General features: G+C 40.7%; 1 protein-coding gene across 1 annotated transcript in view; it reads right to left on the minus strand.

Moving 5' to 3' along the window:
- Nucleotides 1-4,286: 4,286 nt before the first annotated feature.
- The window catches only part of WNT9A (Wnt family member 9A), a 230,130-nt gene continuing 219,409 nt past the window's right edge, over nucleotides 4,287-15,007 (minus strand). The window contains exon 4 of the mRNA XM_069210979.1: nucleotides 4,287-13,662. Coding sequence (XP_069067080.1) covers nucleotides 13,189-13,662 — 474 coding nt within the window. The 3' untranslated portion in view covers nucleotides 4,287-13,188. The remainder of the gene's footprint in view (nucleotides 13,663-15,007) is intronic.

The following is a 15,007-nucleotide window of genomic DNA, read 5'->3' on the forward strand; positions in this document are numbered from 1 at the left end:
CATCTCCTAAACGGAATACGACTCTGAGGTAATAAAGGCTCACTGGTGATCGCAGGATTACTCCCTTAAACAGTCACAAATGACAGGAATTAATTACTCATCTGTGGACCCCAGCCCCATTTACGGTGGGGGCCTTTTGTTTTATGTGACTGTAGAGAGGTGGCTGCACCCTCCCAAAAAATCACAAAACGCACAGACTTGTTGTGTCCTTGACTTTCTCTCCTACTTTTCTCTCAGTCTCTTTTTCTGCTGAAGACAGATGTGTCTTACTAAACATTTTAGTATTTAACGTGGTTCTCTTCAATTACTTCTCAGGTTATATTTAAAATTGTTTCTTGCTGCCTTTTTGTGCCTGGTTTTGGATTCGATATGCTATACTTGTCAAATTCGGGCCCTGTTACCACCACCCCTCTTGCTTCTACTAGGGACGTTTCATGAAGCTCAAATTAGAGAATGGTGAAGGAAAACTAATTTTACTTCATTATTGATTGATGGAGATAATGATGTCTGGCTCCATAACATTACAAGCTGTCTTAAATCGAAAGCCGAATATTTATTTGGGCCACTTTGTTTGATGAAGAAATACAGCATTCACATGGGGTCTGATGTCTTATTTAATTTTGAGTAATGTGTTTGGGCTCAGAAAAGAATGTGGTGGTCAGCTAATCAGCATCATATTTCAATAGGGTGGCTCTTGTTAATAGAGAAGACAGTGAACCTGCGCTGTCCCTAGTGTCTAGATTTCAACACCCCTCTTCTGTTCATGAAGAAGTGTTCTGTCACACTAATAGTTGACTTGGTGCCTGCGTTTTCCCTACACGAGGCAACTTGCTGGCCACGTTACAACACTCCTTACCTCTTCAATGAGTACTGGACTTCACTCCTTGTTTCCACAAATAAACACATGACTTGGGCCGTATTTAATACAGATACAGGGATAACTGTTCATTCTGTACTCTACCACCTTGTATTGAATTGTGGCATTTATGTAGCACTTTTCCACCCTACCAAAGCCTCAAAACACTTGCTTTAAAGGTCCTGCAGGACTAAAGATGTGCCAAGTAAGTAACCAATCGCTGTTTACATATTTTAACAGAAGAGAAAAGAAGCACCTGCTGTTTAGGTGATACCTAAATTATTTGAGTTTCTTATTCATGTCATGCTTCATACATATCAATGTTTAGGTATTCAGTCATTTGACAGCAGGTTTTGAGACTAAAATATCAGATTCCTTGTTTTACGATCAACAAATGGCAGGGGTTGGTCTGTTTACTCTTTTGTTGAATTGCAACACTAAAGGCTCAGCTCTTTGTCATACAAAAACTGGCAAGTGGTGACCGGTTGATTGTGACAATTCCTGTTTTCTAGGCAGGTGTTCCTCCTTCAGTGTGTCTTTTGTACTTAATTAGTTGAATTGGTGAAACAGCCACCATACAGACATAGGCCCTCATTCTGACCTTGGCGGGCGGCGGAGGCCGCCCGCCAAAGTCCCGCCGTCAGGTTACCGTTCCGCGGTCGAAAGACCGCGGCGGTAATTCTGACATTCCCGCTGGGCTGGCGGGCGGTCTCCTTCAGACCGCCAGCCAGCCCAGCGGGAAAGAGGCTTCCACGATGAAGCCGGCTCGGAATCGAGCCGGCGGAGTGGAAGCTGTGCGACGGGTGCAGTTGCACCCGTCGCGTATTTCACTGTCTGCGCAGCAGACAGTGAAATACATGTAGGGGCCCTCTTACGGGGGCCCTTGCAAAGCCCATGCCAGTGGCATGGGCACTGCAGGGGCCCCCAGGGGCCCCGCGACCCCCCCTACCGCCATCCGGATCTCAGCGGTCCGACCGCCGGGATCTGGATGGCGGTAGGGGGGGTCAGAATCCCCGCGGCGGTGCAGCAAGCTGCGCCGCCGCGGAGGATTCAATGGGGCCGCGGTACACTGGCGGGACGCCGCCAGTGGTGCCGGTCCGACCGCGGCTTTACCGCCGCGGTCGGAATCCCCATTGGAGCACCGCCGGCTTGTCGGCGGTGCTCCCGCGGTCCTCCGCCCTGGCGGTCAAAGACCGCCAGGGTCAGAATGAGGGCCATAGTGTGCTGAAGTCTGGATGTCAGGTTTTAATGTATGAAACGTGATGTCTGGCTATTCAACCATTTGCGTACCTGCTTTAGTTTCCTTTCAATTTGAAATTGTAGCTGTGTTCTATGCATCAAAACCGTTGTGGTTGTGGCACATTGCGGATCTAAATGTTGATTACTTCTTTCTGCTGGCTGGTTAGGAGACATTTGTAAGACATAAAGAAACTGTTTCAGTGGCCGCTTTGTATGTGGAGTGTGGAGAGCACGAATGGCCACAATGAGATGAAGGTGAGGGAGACAATTTTGGTGACCTTACCAGCGAAGGGTTGGTGGGGCGCTAAGGCAATGGCAAGTAATCATTACCAGTTCACTCCTCTGAGAACCCCTCGTCCCTCCAATTAGTCATTGACACTGCATAGGACTCTGCACTGGATAGGATAAAATTACATATATGTTTATAATACCTTCCTCGTCTTCATCCCAATTATTTTCAGGGAGCAGAATGGAAGTACTCTGAGGCCAGGCTTACATCTCCCCACTCGCCAAAAAAAGTAACATAATGGGGAGCCATGGTCAATGACCAACAGGTCAAGGGAGCCGCGGGTCGAAAAAGTTTGGGAACCACTGTTATAGCTAGTACATCAACCAGGCCTTTGAACCCTCTCTATGTGAGCAAGACATTTGCAATCTGTCAACTAGTTATCCATTTAGGCTGAAAAGATCAATTTTGTTTACACATGCACAGACAATCTGCTAAGATTATCACTCATCAAATATCCAATTGCAAAAACCATGTGGAAGATACTATATAGTTACTAGTATGTTTAGTTAAGTAGGTTTTTACCTAGGTCCACACTTAATGAAATTACAAAATAATTAGATACTAACTTAGTTTACCATTTTGTGCAATCATAGTGAATATAATTCCTGGTTAATTTAATTTGGTGGCCTGCCACCAATTTTTGTGAAACAAAGATACAGAGGCTGTATTGTAAATTGCAGGCTCCTCCATCAAAATTGATTATAAAACACAATTTTAGTGTAAGGTTTTTCACTATGGAATGCAGGTCTTAAATGTGCCCACACGCAATCTGTAGATAAATCAGGTGGAGATGGAATTTAATGCTATATAAGATATTTATTTACTATTATTAACTTAAGCAGTCATTTCAAATAATACAGCTTGTGGAATTTTGTGCAATGGTTTCTTTATGAAAAAGCTGTGTATCAGCTTTCTGGGAAGAACTGGAAATTCATCCTTCTTACACTGTGGGACTATCCATCCCACTTAGCAAAGCCAAGAATAGCATTTCCAACAACTACCTAAGTAGGCCAAAATAGCTCTGCCAAAAGACCAGTTACTGCCCATTCATTGCTAATCAAGAATAGTTCACTTTCCTTGAAAAAACAGTACACTGTAGCCAGTAAGACATCCACATTTCCTGGCTAGTGGGCAAACCATGTTGTCTTTGGTGGAATCAAATAAATGAACACTTTAGATCCACAGAGAATGATGTGCTGTGTATTTGGGCATCGGTGAAATCATTTTTGGGGGTACTAGGAAGACCTGGTTAAGAATGTCTGCAGCACTTCTCAGGGTAACCAAATAATTATTCACAATTCTTTACTGAATTTGGAAATTCACCTAGATAATGGATTACCTAAATTTTTTACACTCAGTTACTTTTACTGAGCTTTATTCTGAAATCTACTTTCACAGTAGACATTATACTTGTTCCATCAAACACCAAGTATATTGGTTGGTAGTTGAACAGTGCTTAATTTGTGCTAGCAGTTGAAGAAGGTGGGCAGCAGCACTTTTTGGGACCTGAGCTTAAATTCCATCATCATACTTTGACCAAGAACAAAAGAGAGAGATAGAAAAAAGAGAAAGAACGAATGAAAGAAAGAAAGAAAAAAAAGGTAGGACAACAGTAAAAAGGGGAGAAAGCAGTGGTGAAAATGAACCCACAAGAATGAGCTAACGAGACAGAAAGAGTTGGTGGTGGGAGAAAGGTGGAATCACGACTAGACAACCTTGTCCTTCAGACACCCTGGCATTTGCTGTTACTGACAAAGGCTTCTAAAACTTTGAGCCCCAAGCTTTTCTTTTTTTTACAAAATATGCACTGGTCAGTCTATGGAGGTTTACACTCATAAAAATGTTTCTTGTTTGTTAATGAAACACAGGGTGACAGTGCAAACAAGACAAACATCACACAAATAAATTAAAATACATTTATTGTCTCATTTGTCTTGCTTTTGTTATACAAAGTTGTTAAATAACTTAAATACATTCCTAAACAGTCATCCAGAATCAGACTTATAGCTACAAGCTGTACACATGAGGTAGAGAAAAATAATTTAGGCTCCCATAACACATTGAAAAAACAAAGAAAATACTAATCCTTCATTCATTAGTATTAAATCCCCCACCTCCGTCGTCAAAATAACTTCTTTAACAAGTGCACAACAAAAATCCCACATTCTACATTCGTATCTTTGAAGGAGTTTGAAGAATGGGGTTCTTCTGTGGTGAGGGTAACCTCCAGAATGCAGTCCTTTAGATTATAATTGTGGATCGTGCAAAAATAAAACATCTGGGAAGTTACAAAGGATTGATGATGATGCACAAGGAACTCGTGTATGTTGCCCTTCATCTTCACTGACAACTAAAATGAATTAGTATGATGAAAAAACTCACCACATGTTCTCTCATGTTATTGGTTTATTTAGAAATCTGTAAGTCTTACATGGGGAATAGGATTATATACAAATTTGAACTGTAAACAAATATGTTTAAATTACTTGATATTACTCAGCAAATTGCTTGCATATGAGTTGACAAAAAAGGAATTAGGCTGGAGTCTGACTTGATTTGGATGGCCTCAAAGTGCTTAGTGGTAAAAAAAACAATTGGGCCAGGCTTACAAAGTTGTCCTTTAGAAGTCTGAATTTTATACATTGTAAGTGTGCACATATTGTTTGTTAAAAAAATCCACATTTTTAAGGCTTCTTGAAGATCTTCTTATATATTTCTGAAAATGATTGTAAGGTATGGGAATAATTCTGTCTTTCCATGGTAATCCTACGGACTGTCTTCGCAGTGGGCAATCTCTTGGTGTAAAGGTGGAACAAACATGTGTTTTAACTTTTTTGGTGCTACTTTTTTCCACCAGGAATTTTTTTTTTTTTCACTTAGAGTAATCCCTTCCTATGTGCAATTACAGAACATGAGACTGTACTCTTTATTTTCCCGCCATTTGTTCCTATCTGTAATGTGTGTAGTTTTAGATGTGTTTCTGGATTGGAACCTACCTTGTAAAATGTCTGTGAATATACACAAAATTGCTTTTGTGTGTGCGCAGTGCACACAGCATAATCATCCTCTAAAATGCCTTTTTTCCAACCAGAGTATTAAATAACGACAAATGGAAAATCCATCCTACTTGTAGATTCCCACCACAGTAAGAGCTCTTTCTGAGTCAAAAGGTCTACTAATCATGATTCCGTGAATTAGACTGTGAAAAAGTAAATGGCAAATGGTATTTAGTGCTTACCACACTTGTACGTTACTCTTTCATGTGCAAAACCATTGGGAACAAGTGATTAGAGGCTCACAAGACCAAAGGACCTTTGGAGGCCTTCTGAAGGAAATGGTTCCTAGTAAGCTCTGTAGCAGGACCTAGAGATGGAATGGTTTAGGTATTCCATACTTTTACTACTTCTCAAAGGAGAGCAAAACATCTAAAATTTTGCAAATCTGTGAATTATTTAATCCTGAATCTTGTTGCATGGAAAAATATGAAAACATCCGAGTTTGTACCTCAAATTGTCCTATTACAGGCATTGGTAGAAAATCTAGTCCTGTCTTTTCTAATTTACTTGACCACTTGGGGCTTGAAGTATTGCATTTATAATATCAAAACCAAAGCTACAAATAAACGAATACAGGAACAAAAAAGAGCACTGGAGTAGGAATCAATTCCTGCCATGGTGTAACATAGAGCTATGCACCTACACTTTCACAAGTTAGAATCAAACCCATGACAGAAACTGGTCAGAGTACTATATGAAATTAGTTTTGTTTTCTCAGCCCATTGTTTTTCAAATTTGTTTTACTCTTTCAACATCAGTTTTACAATTCTCAAACACATATTGCTATTTGTCTCCAATGAGATTTTGTTTAAAACTTCTGATCTACTAACATTTATTAAATACTTTTCCCTCACTTGTATTTGAGTACCTTTGTTCTTTTCTCCCTGAAGTAAAATATCTCCTGATCCATGATCAATGTGAGGCCTGAATTACCACAGGTAGGTCCTGCTAGATTTTCTTGGACTGCTCCCTTATCTTTAGCCACTTCTCCCACAGGTATCTCATAAAATCAAAAATGTTGTTCTTAGTTTGCCAAACATAGGCTACCATTTAAAGATCATAATTCTGCTCATATGACCAAATGGCAGTGATTCAGCTGATCAGCCAGTAGGCTACTTTACTGAAGGTATTACTTTATGCATCTCACACTTTTACTGACTGAACACATTCTTTGAATTTGAATCTTCTAATTGTATTGGCTTATTCAGCCAGTAATGATGCTTGGTCTTATCTACCACATGACTCACTTTGGCCGGAAGCTAACCAGTTACCACTGGTTGCCTCTTAAAATTCATTTCACTCATGAGTTCTCCACTTTGAATGCATGTTAATCAACCTATTTGATTCACAAGTTTTGAGCAAAATTTCATCTGGTGTAGTATTTCTTCCCAGAAAAAAACCTTAAATCAAAACAAACATATCATCTGAATAATTACGAAGAACTAAGTTATTGCTTTCATCAATTGTAGCTTAGTGTTTAATAGTTGCCACATTTCCCAAAATTAACTCCTGCTTTTGCTACTCTTGATCTGTTTTTGGATTTTTATCTTCTGGGAGAGAGAGAATCTAACATCACCAGAGAAAGCATTAACTAGTTGAGGAAATTAAGAACAACTGACAATTCAATAGAATTAGAGGCAGACATACAACCTCTAGCCAGCGACTGAATCTCTGACCTAAGTTTCTACAAGTCGTCAGCCTTAGGATTGTAACAACACCCAAATACTCACTGCTGTCTTGTTTGATCTGCATTGTGTTCTGCAATATCTAATCTAGTCATATCTCAAACTATCCAGTCTTGCAGCCCACTTACAGCAATACTACGTGCACTAACAGTTCATACCCACACTCATATTAGTGCTAAATCCACTCAAAGTCCACCCTTCCCACTCTCTTGCTCAATAAAATTAACAAGCAAACCACACCAGTATTTCCATAACAATCAACATACTGCCCAGCCAAGCAACATCATGCACACTTGCTGCATCACTGAAACTTTGAAGCTCAGGCACCAATATAATTCAGATTAAATGCTATGGCCCATTTTTATGACCCTCTTTGCATCGCTCTTGCACCACGCAATATGGTGCAAAACCTATGTAAATGAAAAACTAGATTTATGAAGCCATGCAAGGAGATCTTGTGTGGCCCTGCGTGGCTTCATAGATCTCGAGTAATGTAACGTAGCACAAATTGCTGCACTACATTACTCTGTGCCATGGAGGTGATTCTATGGGTGTTGCAGGGTACACCACAGGTGTTGTGTGGGTGTTCCCACACAACAGCAATGGAGATTGATGCATTTCAGAACCTGGGAATGTGCCAAAAAATATTCCTCCCTAGGACAGGCATAATGTGGAGAAATATATTTTTTTCTTCTTGTTTTTACCTTTTACTATGTGTGCTGCATTCTGCAGCACACATAGAAAAAGGAAAAAGTCTCTCAGGATTGTTTTGTGCAGAAGGGTGTTCCTTCCTGCATAAAACAATCCTGCATGCAACTCAGGCACCCTTGCACCATGGTGTAGGCATACCTGCTGTGGAGCTAGGCAACCAAAAGGGCACAGCGACGGAGAAAAGGCAAGAATGTGCCATAATATTTTTAATGCGGCACATTCCTGCACTTTCCCTGTCATGCAGTACAGCATAACAAGATGACTTGCTGTACTGCACTGCGTGACATTGCACATAAATATGCCCCTAATGCTACTGTAGCAAGATCCACATGAGGGTGTCCTATGTTTCACATTCAAAATGGTTTCTGTCGATGGCAGTGAGTGCTTGCACATCTGGAGTCAGAATCAACTCATTTTTAGCGATGTTTTACAACCTTGCAACTAAACCTTCAATGTGCACACCAACATCCCACTTTGGCTATAGGTTTTGCATAGTTCACAATCTAGCACATGGGAAGAGTGAGCCAAGCTGTGGAGATCGGCTGTATCCTTCCAACGGAGCTTGCACTGTTACAATTTAACAATAGATTTAGAGTTACCCAGCACATGTTGCAAGAAAAGAAACAATGAGAATTGTTCTTCTGTAAGAACCCCTTTACAAGGTGTGTAGAAGTAAGCCTCAACACATTCAACTACATACAGGCAATTACGGAATGTCTGTTCCACAGCTATCGGATGCACGGCATAGTTAGAAAGCAATGCATCCACAAATAAAATAAAATCTGCAAATTCATTTAAATCATTGTTTTTCAGCCCGGCACGGATACATTCTAACCTTCAGATTACCCTGATTCGTGACCTCGTGAACTATGATGGCATGGGCCTCCTCAAAGTCCTGGTTCTTCAAGTAATGAATTTGCTTTTAGGTGAATTAATGCAACGGAGCTCAACATGGACAGCCCCGAACTTGTCACACCATTTAGAGGTCTTGAGCCATTTTTGGGAATTGGTGCACCTTAATTGTCCCTAGTCCATTTCCGGTAGCACGGAAAGACGCTATCTGTTTTCTAGCTCAGTAGACTACACATTTTCTACTATCCGGGATAAACTTTCGAAACTGTTCTACTGAGGCTAGTTAACAACAGCCGTGAATATAGTTTTGGAGGAAATCATGATTTTCTCCTCAAACTGACCTACATTGCCTAAATCAACCTCTCTATACTAAAGCGTTTGCCAGGCTCAATCCTCTGCCATTTTTAGAAGGGCCCAGGTAGCACAAATTAGCACATCTTATTTACCTATTTAAGCATGTGAGTGCAGGGGTGATTTTGTCCAGCATGCATAAGAGTGAGGGTGACAGATGTAAGGAATGGATGTCGTGAATCTATTCATATGCAAACAACTTCAGGTACAATGCAATGTTTTAATAGAGGGGTGGTGGAAATGAATGATACCCCCAAAGTTAACTTGCCCGTTGCAGGATTTCTGCTGTAGGATGCAGCAAAACGATCACTATTTTTTCTAGACAAACAATGTATACAATAGAAACATAAGATGTAAGCTCATGCCAGTCTACCTTTGACAATGTACACTAATAGCTTTGAATTTCCAGCCCTGACTCAATGTGGTGAACCAGCGTAAGGTTAATGGAGGAGTAAACCCGGTCATGTATTTCAATTAAATTTTAAAGGGCGTCATGACTTCACTCGAGCCCACACATCCAATCTGTTCTGATAGCTTTTCAGGTTGAAAAGTCCAACCAGCGATGAGACAAACTTTTCTTCTCTGGACGTAGTTAAAATACGGACTAACGTAAATTGTGTGAATAGGGGCAAATAAAAACACATGAGGCATCCAGCACTTTACAGAAACAGTGAGCTTCTCTTTTGGCCTCAGATTTCAGGGAAACTGAATGCACACTCAGGAGTCTTTTTACATTTTTATCATATATCATCAGTCATGATATACAGATGTCTGTTAAATAACAAAGATAGGATACTGGTGCAACATTTTTTACATAGAAACATCTATTATAAAACAACAAACAGTCACTGTTTGCATCGCTTAAAAAAATATTACATTTTTATATTTCTGTCATATAGCTAAATGTGTCATTCAATAAAAATATTCTTCACCTATTTAACGCTTTACACAAGTTATAATGGTTGCACCCTCTTGCACTTAGGACATTGGTCTAGTAAGGGGGCCCATCTGTCATGACAGCTCAATCTTAGTTTTGAGCAATGTCTGCAACTACTCGACTCAGCAAATCCTCCCATACCCAGCCAGTGCTACAATCTCTCAACCATCCTCACATCCACTGCCCATTCTATCTCTCCTTTGCTCAAATCACACACCTCATGCATAACTATACACGTTTCCTCACTTATCGCCTCTTCCATTCTGGCATTCTCCGCACTTTCAGTATAGCTGCTTTCCACACGCTTACTTAGCTGTTCCATCTATCCATCAAAAGATGTGTCCTCTCTGATGTTAGGCTATCATTCTTAATATAATTCCTATAGACTTCTGCTGGAACGTGCCCTCACCCACTGAAACATTCGCACTTATCTACTTGAGAATTGCTCCACCCCCTGCCCACTCTGACATTTATATTCTGCCACACGCCATAAGATCTCTTTACTTCACACATTCTCTCCCAAAGATATTCATTCTGCCTTATCTCTCCTTGTCATGTGCACTCTCTCTCCTTCTATCCTTCACAGCTTCTTAGGCTTTGGTCTCCTCCGCTATTGCATTCCTGCAAACACCCTCAGCTTGTTAATACCCATCTCCCAATACCTTTGACTACCTTCTTTACTTCTTTTTCTTTCTTCGGTTTCATTTCCTTTCCAGGATTGGACAAAGGTCGTTGTACACATTAAGGAAAAATAACCCACAAAAACCCACGTGTGCAACGTCAACACATGCCGGAAGACTCAAAAAGAAAGAGACAAGTCTGGTTTATGGGGGGTTAGTAACCTGCGTCACACACTGCCTGTACATTTAATGTATGTGCCTCAGTACTATTTTAATTATTACCACAGGAGAATAAACCCTACTATTTACAATATAATATGGAAGAAAATTATCCACATTGACATAAATACACTTTTTAAATACTTACAGAAGGCATCCAGGCTTCAGTGCGTGAAGTATAATACACAGATCAGCTCTACCACTCAGTAGTTCATTCACTCCTGCCTTACCATCCCACCTCCCCTTTTGTACAACTGGCCTTTTGAAGGCTCACCCCGCTGTCAAAATTTGCCACTGAGAATATATACTATGTGCAAGCTATTGTATCTGATCCATACATACATTCACCCTTAAACACACTCAGTTTCTCACATAATCCATCTTCCCCTCCATGCATACAAGGCACAAAGTCTGTGTCTCTCTCAAATAAAAGGTTGTACATGACTGGATTACATAAAGATTTGTGACAGTTATAAACGTACATAATACCACAATGAAACCATAAAGTAGGTCCTTCAAAGATGCATTAGAATAAATAAATGTTTGTCTTATATATATATATATATATACATATATATATATACACACATATATATTCACACGAAATAATACAAGTAAGCTCGGTCTTTGACAAAGTCTTATAGACGTTTGGTTGGCTTTCATTTTTATGGTGTCAATGGTTCTTGTAGATGCCGATTTGCACAGATGCACTTTAAGAGAAAGTCAAGTGGGTTTAAGGATAAATGAGGGTGGCCATATTTTCAGTATCCAAAGTTAACTAGCACATTGCCTTCTCTACTGACCAAATCGCATTCTGTGGCATCTTTGAGTTACATTAATGCCATAAGTTTGAAACTTTCGGTACTTGTTCACCCACCACGCTCTCCTCTGAAGCTGGTCCAGCGATATTTTAATATGCACATGGGTATTCCGGTAGACCCACACAGAGATTACAAATGAGTGGCAGGCGCAGAGCGGTGTTGCAAGTCTAACATCTTCCGCAAGACAACAAGTTTGAACCTTAGTGAGTCCTTTTCATTGGCAAAAGTACATGTGTGATTGAACGGCAGGAGGGTAGGAAAAGTTTCATATACAAGTGATGTTTGGGTGCGGAGAACCGACCATGTGTCAACTGTCTTCCATGCTGCAGTTTTAATGGCAAGAATAAAACCAAATTTCTCTCACGATGTTCGAACAAAATCTGAACTATTGCACCCACAACCCAGGATGGAGGGTGAGAGGTTTGTTTCCTACTCGATGAGATTTAAGCTTGATACAGTTTCTAGTGCTAGTACATATTTTGTTACATCATTTTCAATGTAGTGGTTTCAAGAACATGAAAAGTTTTAGATCTTTGAAGGTTGTGCCGTTCCTTCTTGGCTTTGAGCAGGTGGAATGACCATTCCTGGATTTTCTCTAGCCTACTAGATTACTGCTAACATTCTGGATGATGTGAGTGTATAACAGGAACGACGTTCTGAAACATACAGTATTTCCCATGTGTTATCAACTGGATTGATCATAAATGTGTCAGACTGGTAAGTAACTTGGGCTAAGGCATCTGTTGTAGGCATTCAAAAATAACCTACCACAGGGTATTTCCCTGATAATGACAAAAAGCGTTTCTACAAAATATAGTGGTTTTTAGGGCAGTGTCAGTGCTAAAAAAAAGGCTGCTCCGTTGAGGTTAAAAAAGGCTTTTTGTAGTGTCTTGTGATTTTGCAACAACTTTCAATTAGAACTTGCTTTCCTGCACAAGCAGGGCAGTCTGCCTAATATGGGCAATTTAGAAGGATTTTTCTTTCATTTTTTCTGATGTCTCGGAAGAAACAGCACCCCAAAGTCTACTTCTTATGGTGTCTTTGTGTAGGGACCTTAATGTTTCCCTGCGCACTTTTCATTGAGATGATTATGATTTCGTCCAAACCCATTTTTATTGCTGACCTTCATCTAATGTGCTTAAGAATGACAGTATCCCTTTGTCTTTGCAGTAAGAAAATATTTAGGCGTGCCTTGACTTGTCAGACTGTGGCTGCTTTATTGGTTCCCAAGCGTGGTCATAAGAATTTGTGTGGTAAAAGGGATCAAGCAAAAAGGCAGAGGAACCTGGATTTATTAGGGACAGTCTTGATGAAGATTAGCCCCACAGACTCTGTCATTTCCTATTTCTATGTAGGGGCCTCTGAATTCAGCGCATTATGGAGATAAGGGTCATGGAGGCGTCACCTTCTCCTACAAAGTGCTTGCGTCATGACATTGCTTTCCAATCCCATTGCCAATCAAACCCTGTATGTCACATAATAGGGCACGTCTTGACACATAATATTTCCATCACAAAGAACATTACTGGTCCACTGTAGGCCAATTTGTTCACTAGTCCTTGCAGGTGTAAACCTCTTCTCTCTGCGTACACTGTTTGCATTCCACGTAGCAGCACCAGCGCACTTGGCACTGACATGGCTTGGTCACCACTCTGCTCTGTGTGTTGTGGCCCCGACCACAGCAAATGCTCTCACAGTTCTTATCTTTGTAACATTTCCTCCCCGTGGTGCCAGGTGAGAATTTGCTCATCCGACAAAAGCTTGGGGAATCCTCAATATAGGTCAGGTCTGTAGTCCTTGGGATTTGGTCACTGGGTCCAGGATTGGGTTTTTTGGGTGGAGAAATGTCTCCTTCCCCTGTTGCTTCATTGGTGGTGCTGCCCACTTTGAGGGATGTCTCATACTTCTGCTTCAGCTGTTTGGCAATTTCATGTAGGGGCGCCAGCTGCCTCCAACACGTGCGCACCGTGCAGGAACCAGACACACCATGGCATTTGCAAGTCGTCTCCACTCCAGATTTGATGACCTGAAAACAAAAAACATAAAAATAAATAAAAGAGAAATACCACCCAGCAGGTTGAATATATTCTTCACTGCAATCACCTTAGCTCTTAAGCCACACTACAAAAGTTATTGAATATTAAGATGGTGGACAACATCTAAAAAGCTATTATAGTTTATACCAAAGGTTAGGACTATATGTGGAAAAAATGCGTATAACAAAACAAAGATTTCTAGAATATTGCAACATTTTTCAAGTAATTTATTAATTCCTTTTTTAAGTATTTTAAAATCTGTATTACATTTTATACATTTTGTTAGTTTTAGAAAAGACAAAAATGCTGCTTTTTATGTCAGTTTAAAAAAAACTAATTTTTTCCCATGGTGATGATAACACGGAAATTGACCATTTAAATTTTCTGGGAGGAGGATGTTACATTCCTAGCCCCAATGTAAATTGATTCCAAATTAAATTGATTCCATACAGTCTGAGTATGTACTTTCGTTCAATAACATCCTACAAACCTAGGTGAATGAGCAGCTACCAATCTATGGGGCAGAGAATGAATTGGCTGGATTTCAGTGTGAGGATGTCAAGTGGTCAGAATTAGTTTATCTAGCTGGCATCCCCGTGCATAAATTCAGCTATCACAAGTTATTCAACCCAGAAAAAGGAATAACATGCCAACTCAGTTTTACTGGGTCAAAAACAACTGCAGTCTCTAATCTTGGCTAACTAGCAGGCCCTTTCCTGCTCCATGTACCACTTGTATTGCGAGTACAAAGGGGACAATGGTGGGCTTTAGGAGGTGAGAGCATATCAGGCCAGGGGAGGCTGTTGTCAGGCAGGAATGAATGTTCGATGCTACCACTCTGGCATTGCAGGCATAGGTGGTGTTCGGCTGCGTCGAGGCTCACAGCCACTGCTCCATTCGTCAGTGGTTTTACGAGGTACGGATTAACACCCAGTAAAACTGGGCCCGGTTTTCTCCCGCATGGGTACTGTGGTGTGGGATAAATGGGCCAGTTGTGTTCAGAAGCTCTATGGCTTGATATCAAGCTCTATAGACACGTTTCAGCTCGCTGTCAGTGAGACTCGTACATTACTGCTTAGACTGCTCACTTTTCAGAGCCAGCTAAACTGCCTCACGATGAGAGGAGGTGAAGAGAAAGGAGCAATGCATTTCGCTAATTATGTTAGTACCTTTTTCCCAGTCCTGAACTACGTTAAAAGCTGGGGCTATTCCTATACCTCATCCACCCACAGAGAGAAATGAAAATAAATCATTCATTTTAAAAAAAGAAAAAAAGAAAATGCTAATGAACGGGGTCAAACAGGGTTGTCCTGGGAACCCAAAGCAGCACAGGCA

Source organism: Pleurodeles waltl, chromosome 10, assembly GCF_031143425.1.
Source record: "Pleurodeles waltl isolate 20211129_DDA chromosome 10, aPleWal1.hap1.20221129, whole genome shotgun sequence".
Classification (NCBI taxonomy): Eukaryota; Metazoa; Chordata; class Amphibia; order Caudata; family Salamandridae; genus Pleurodeles; species Pleurodeles waltl.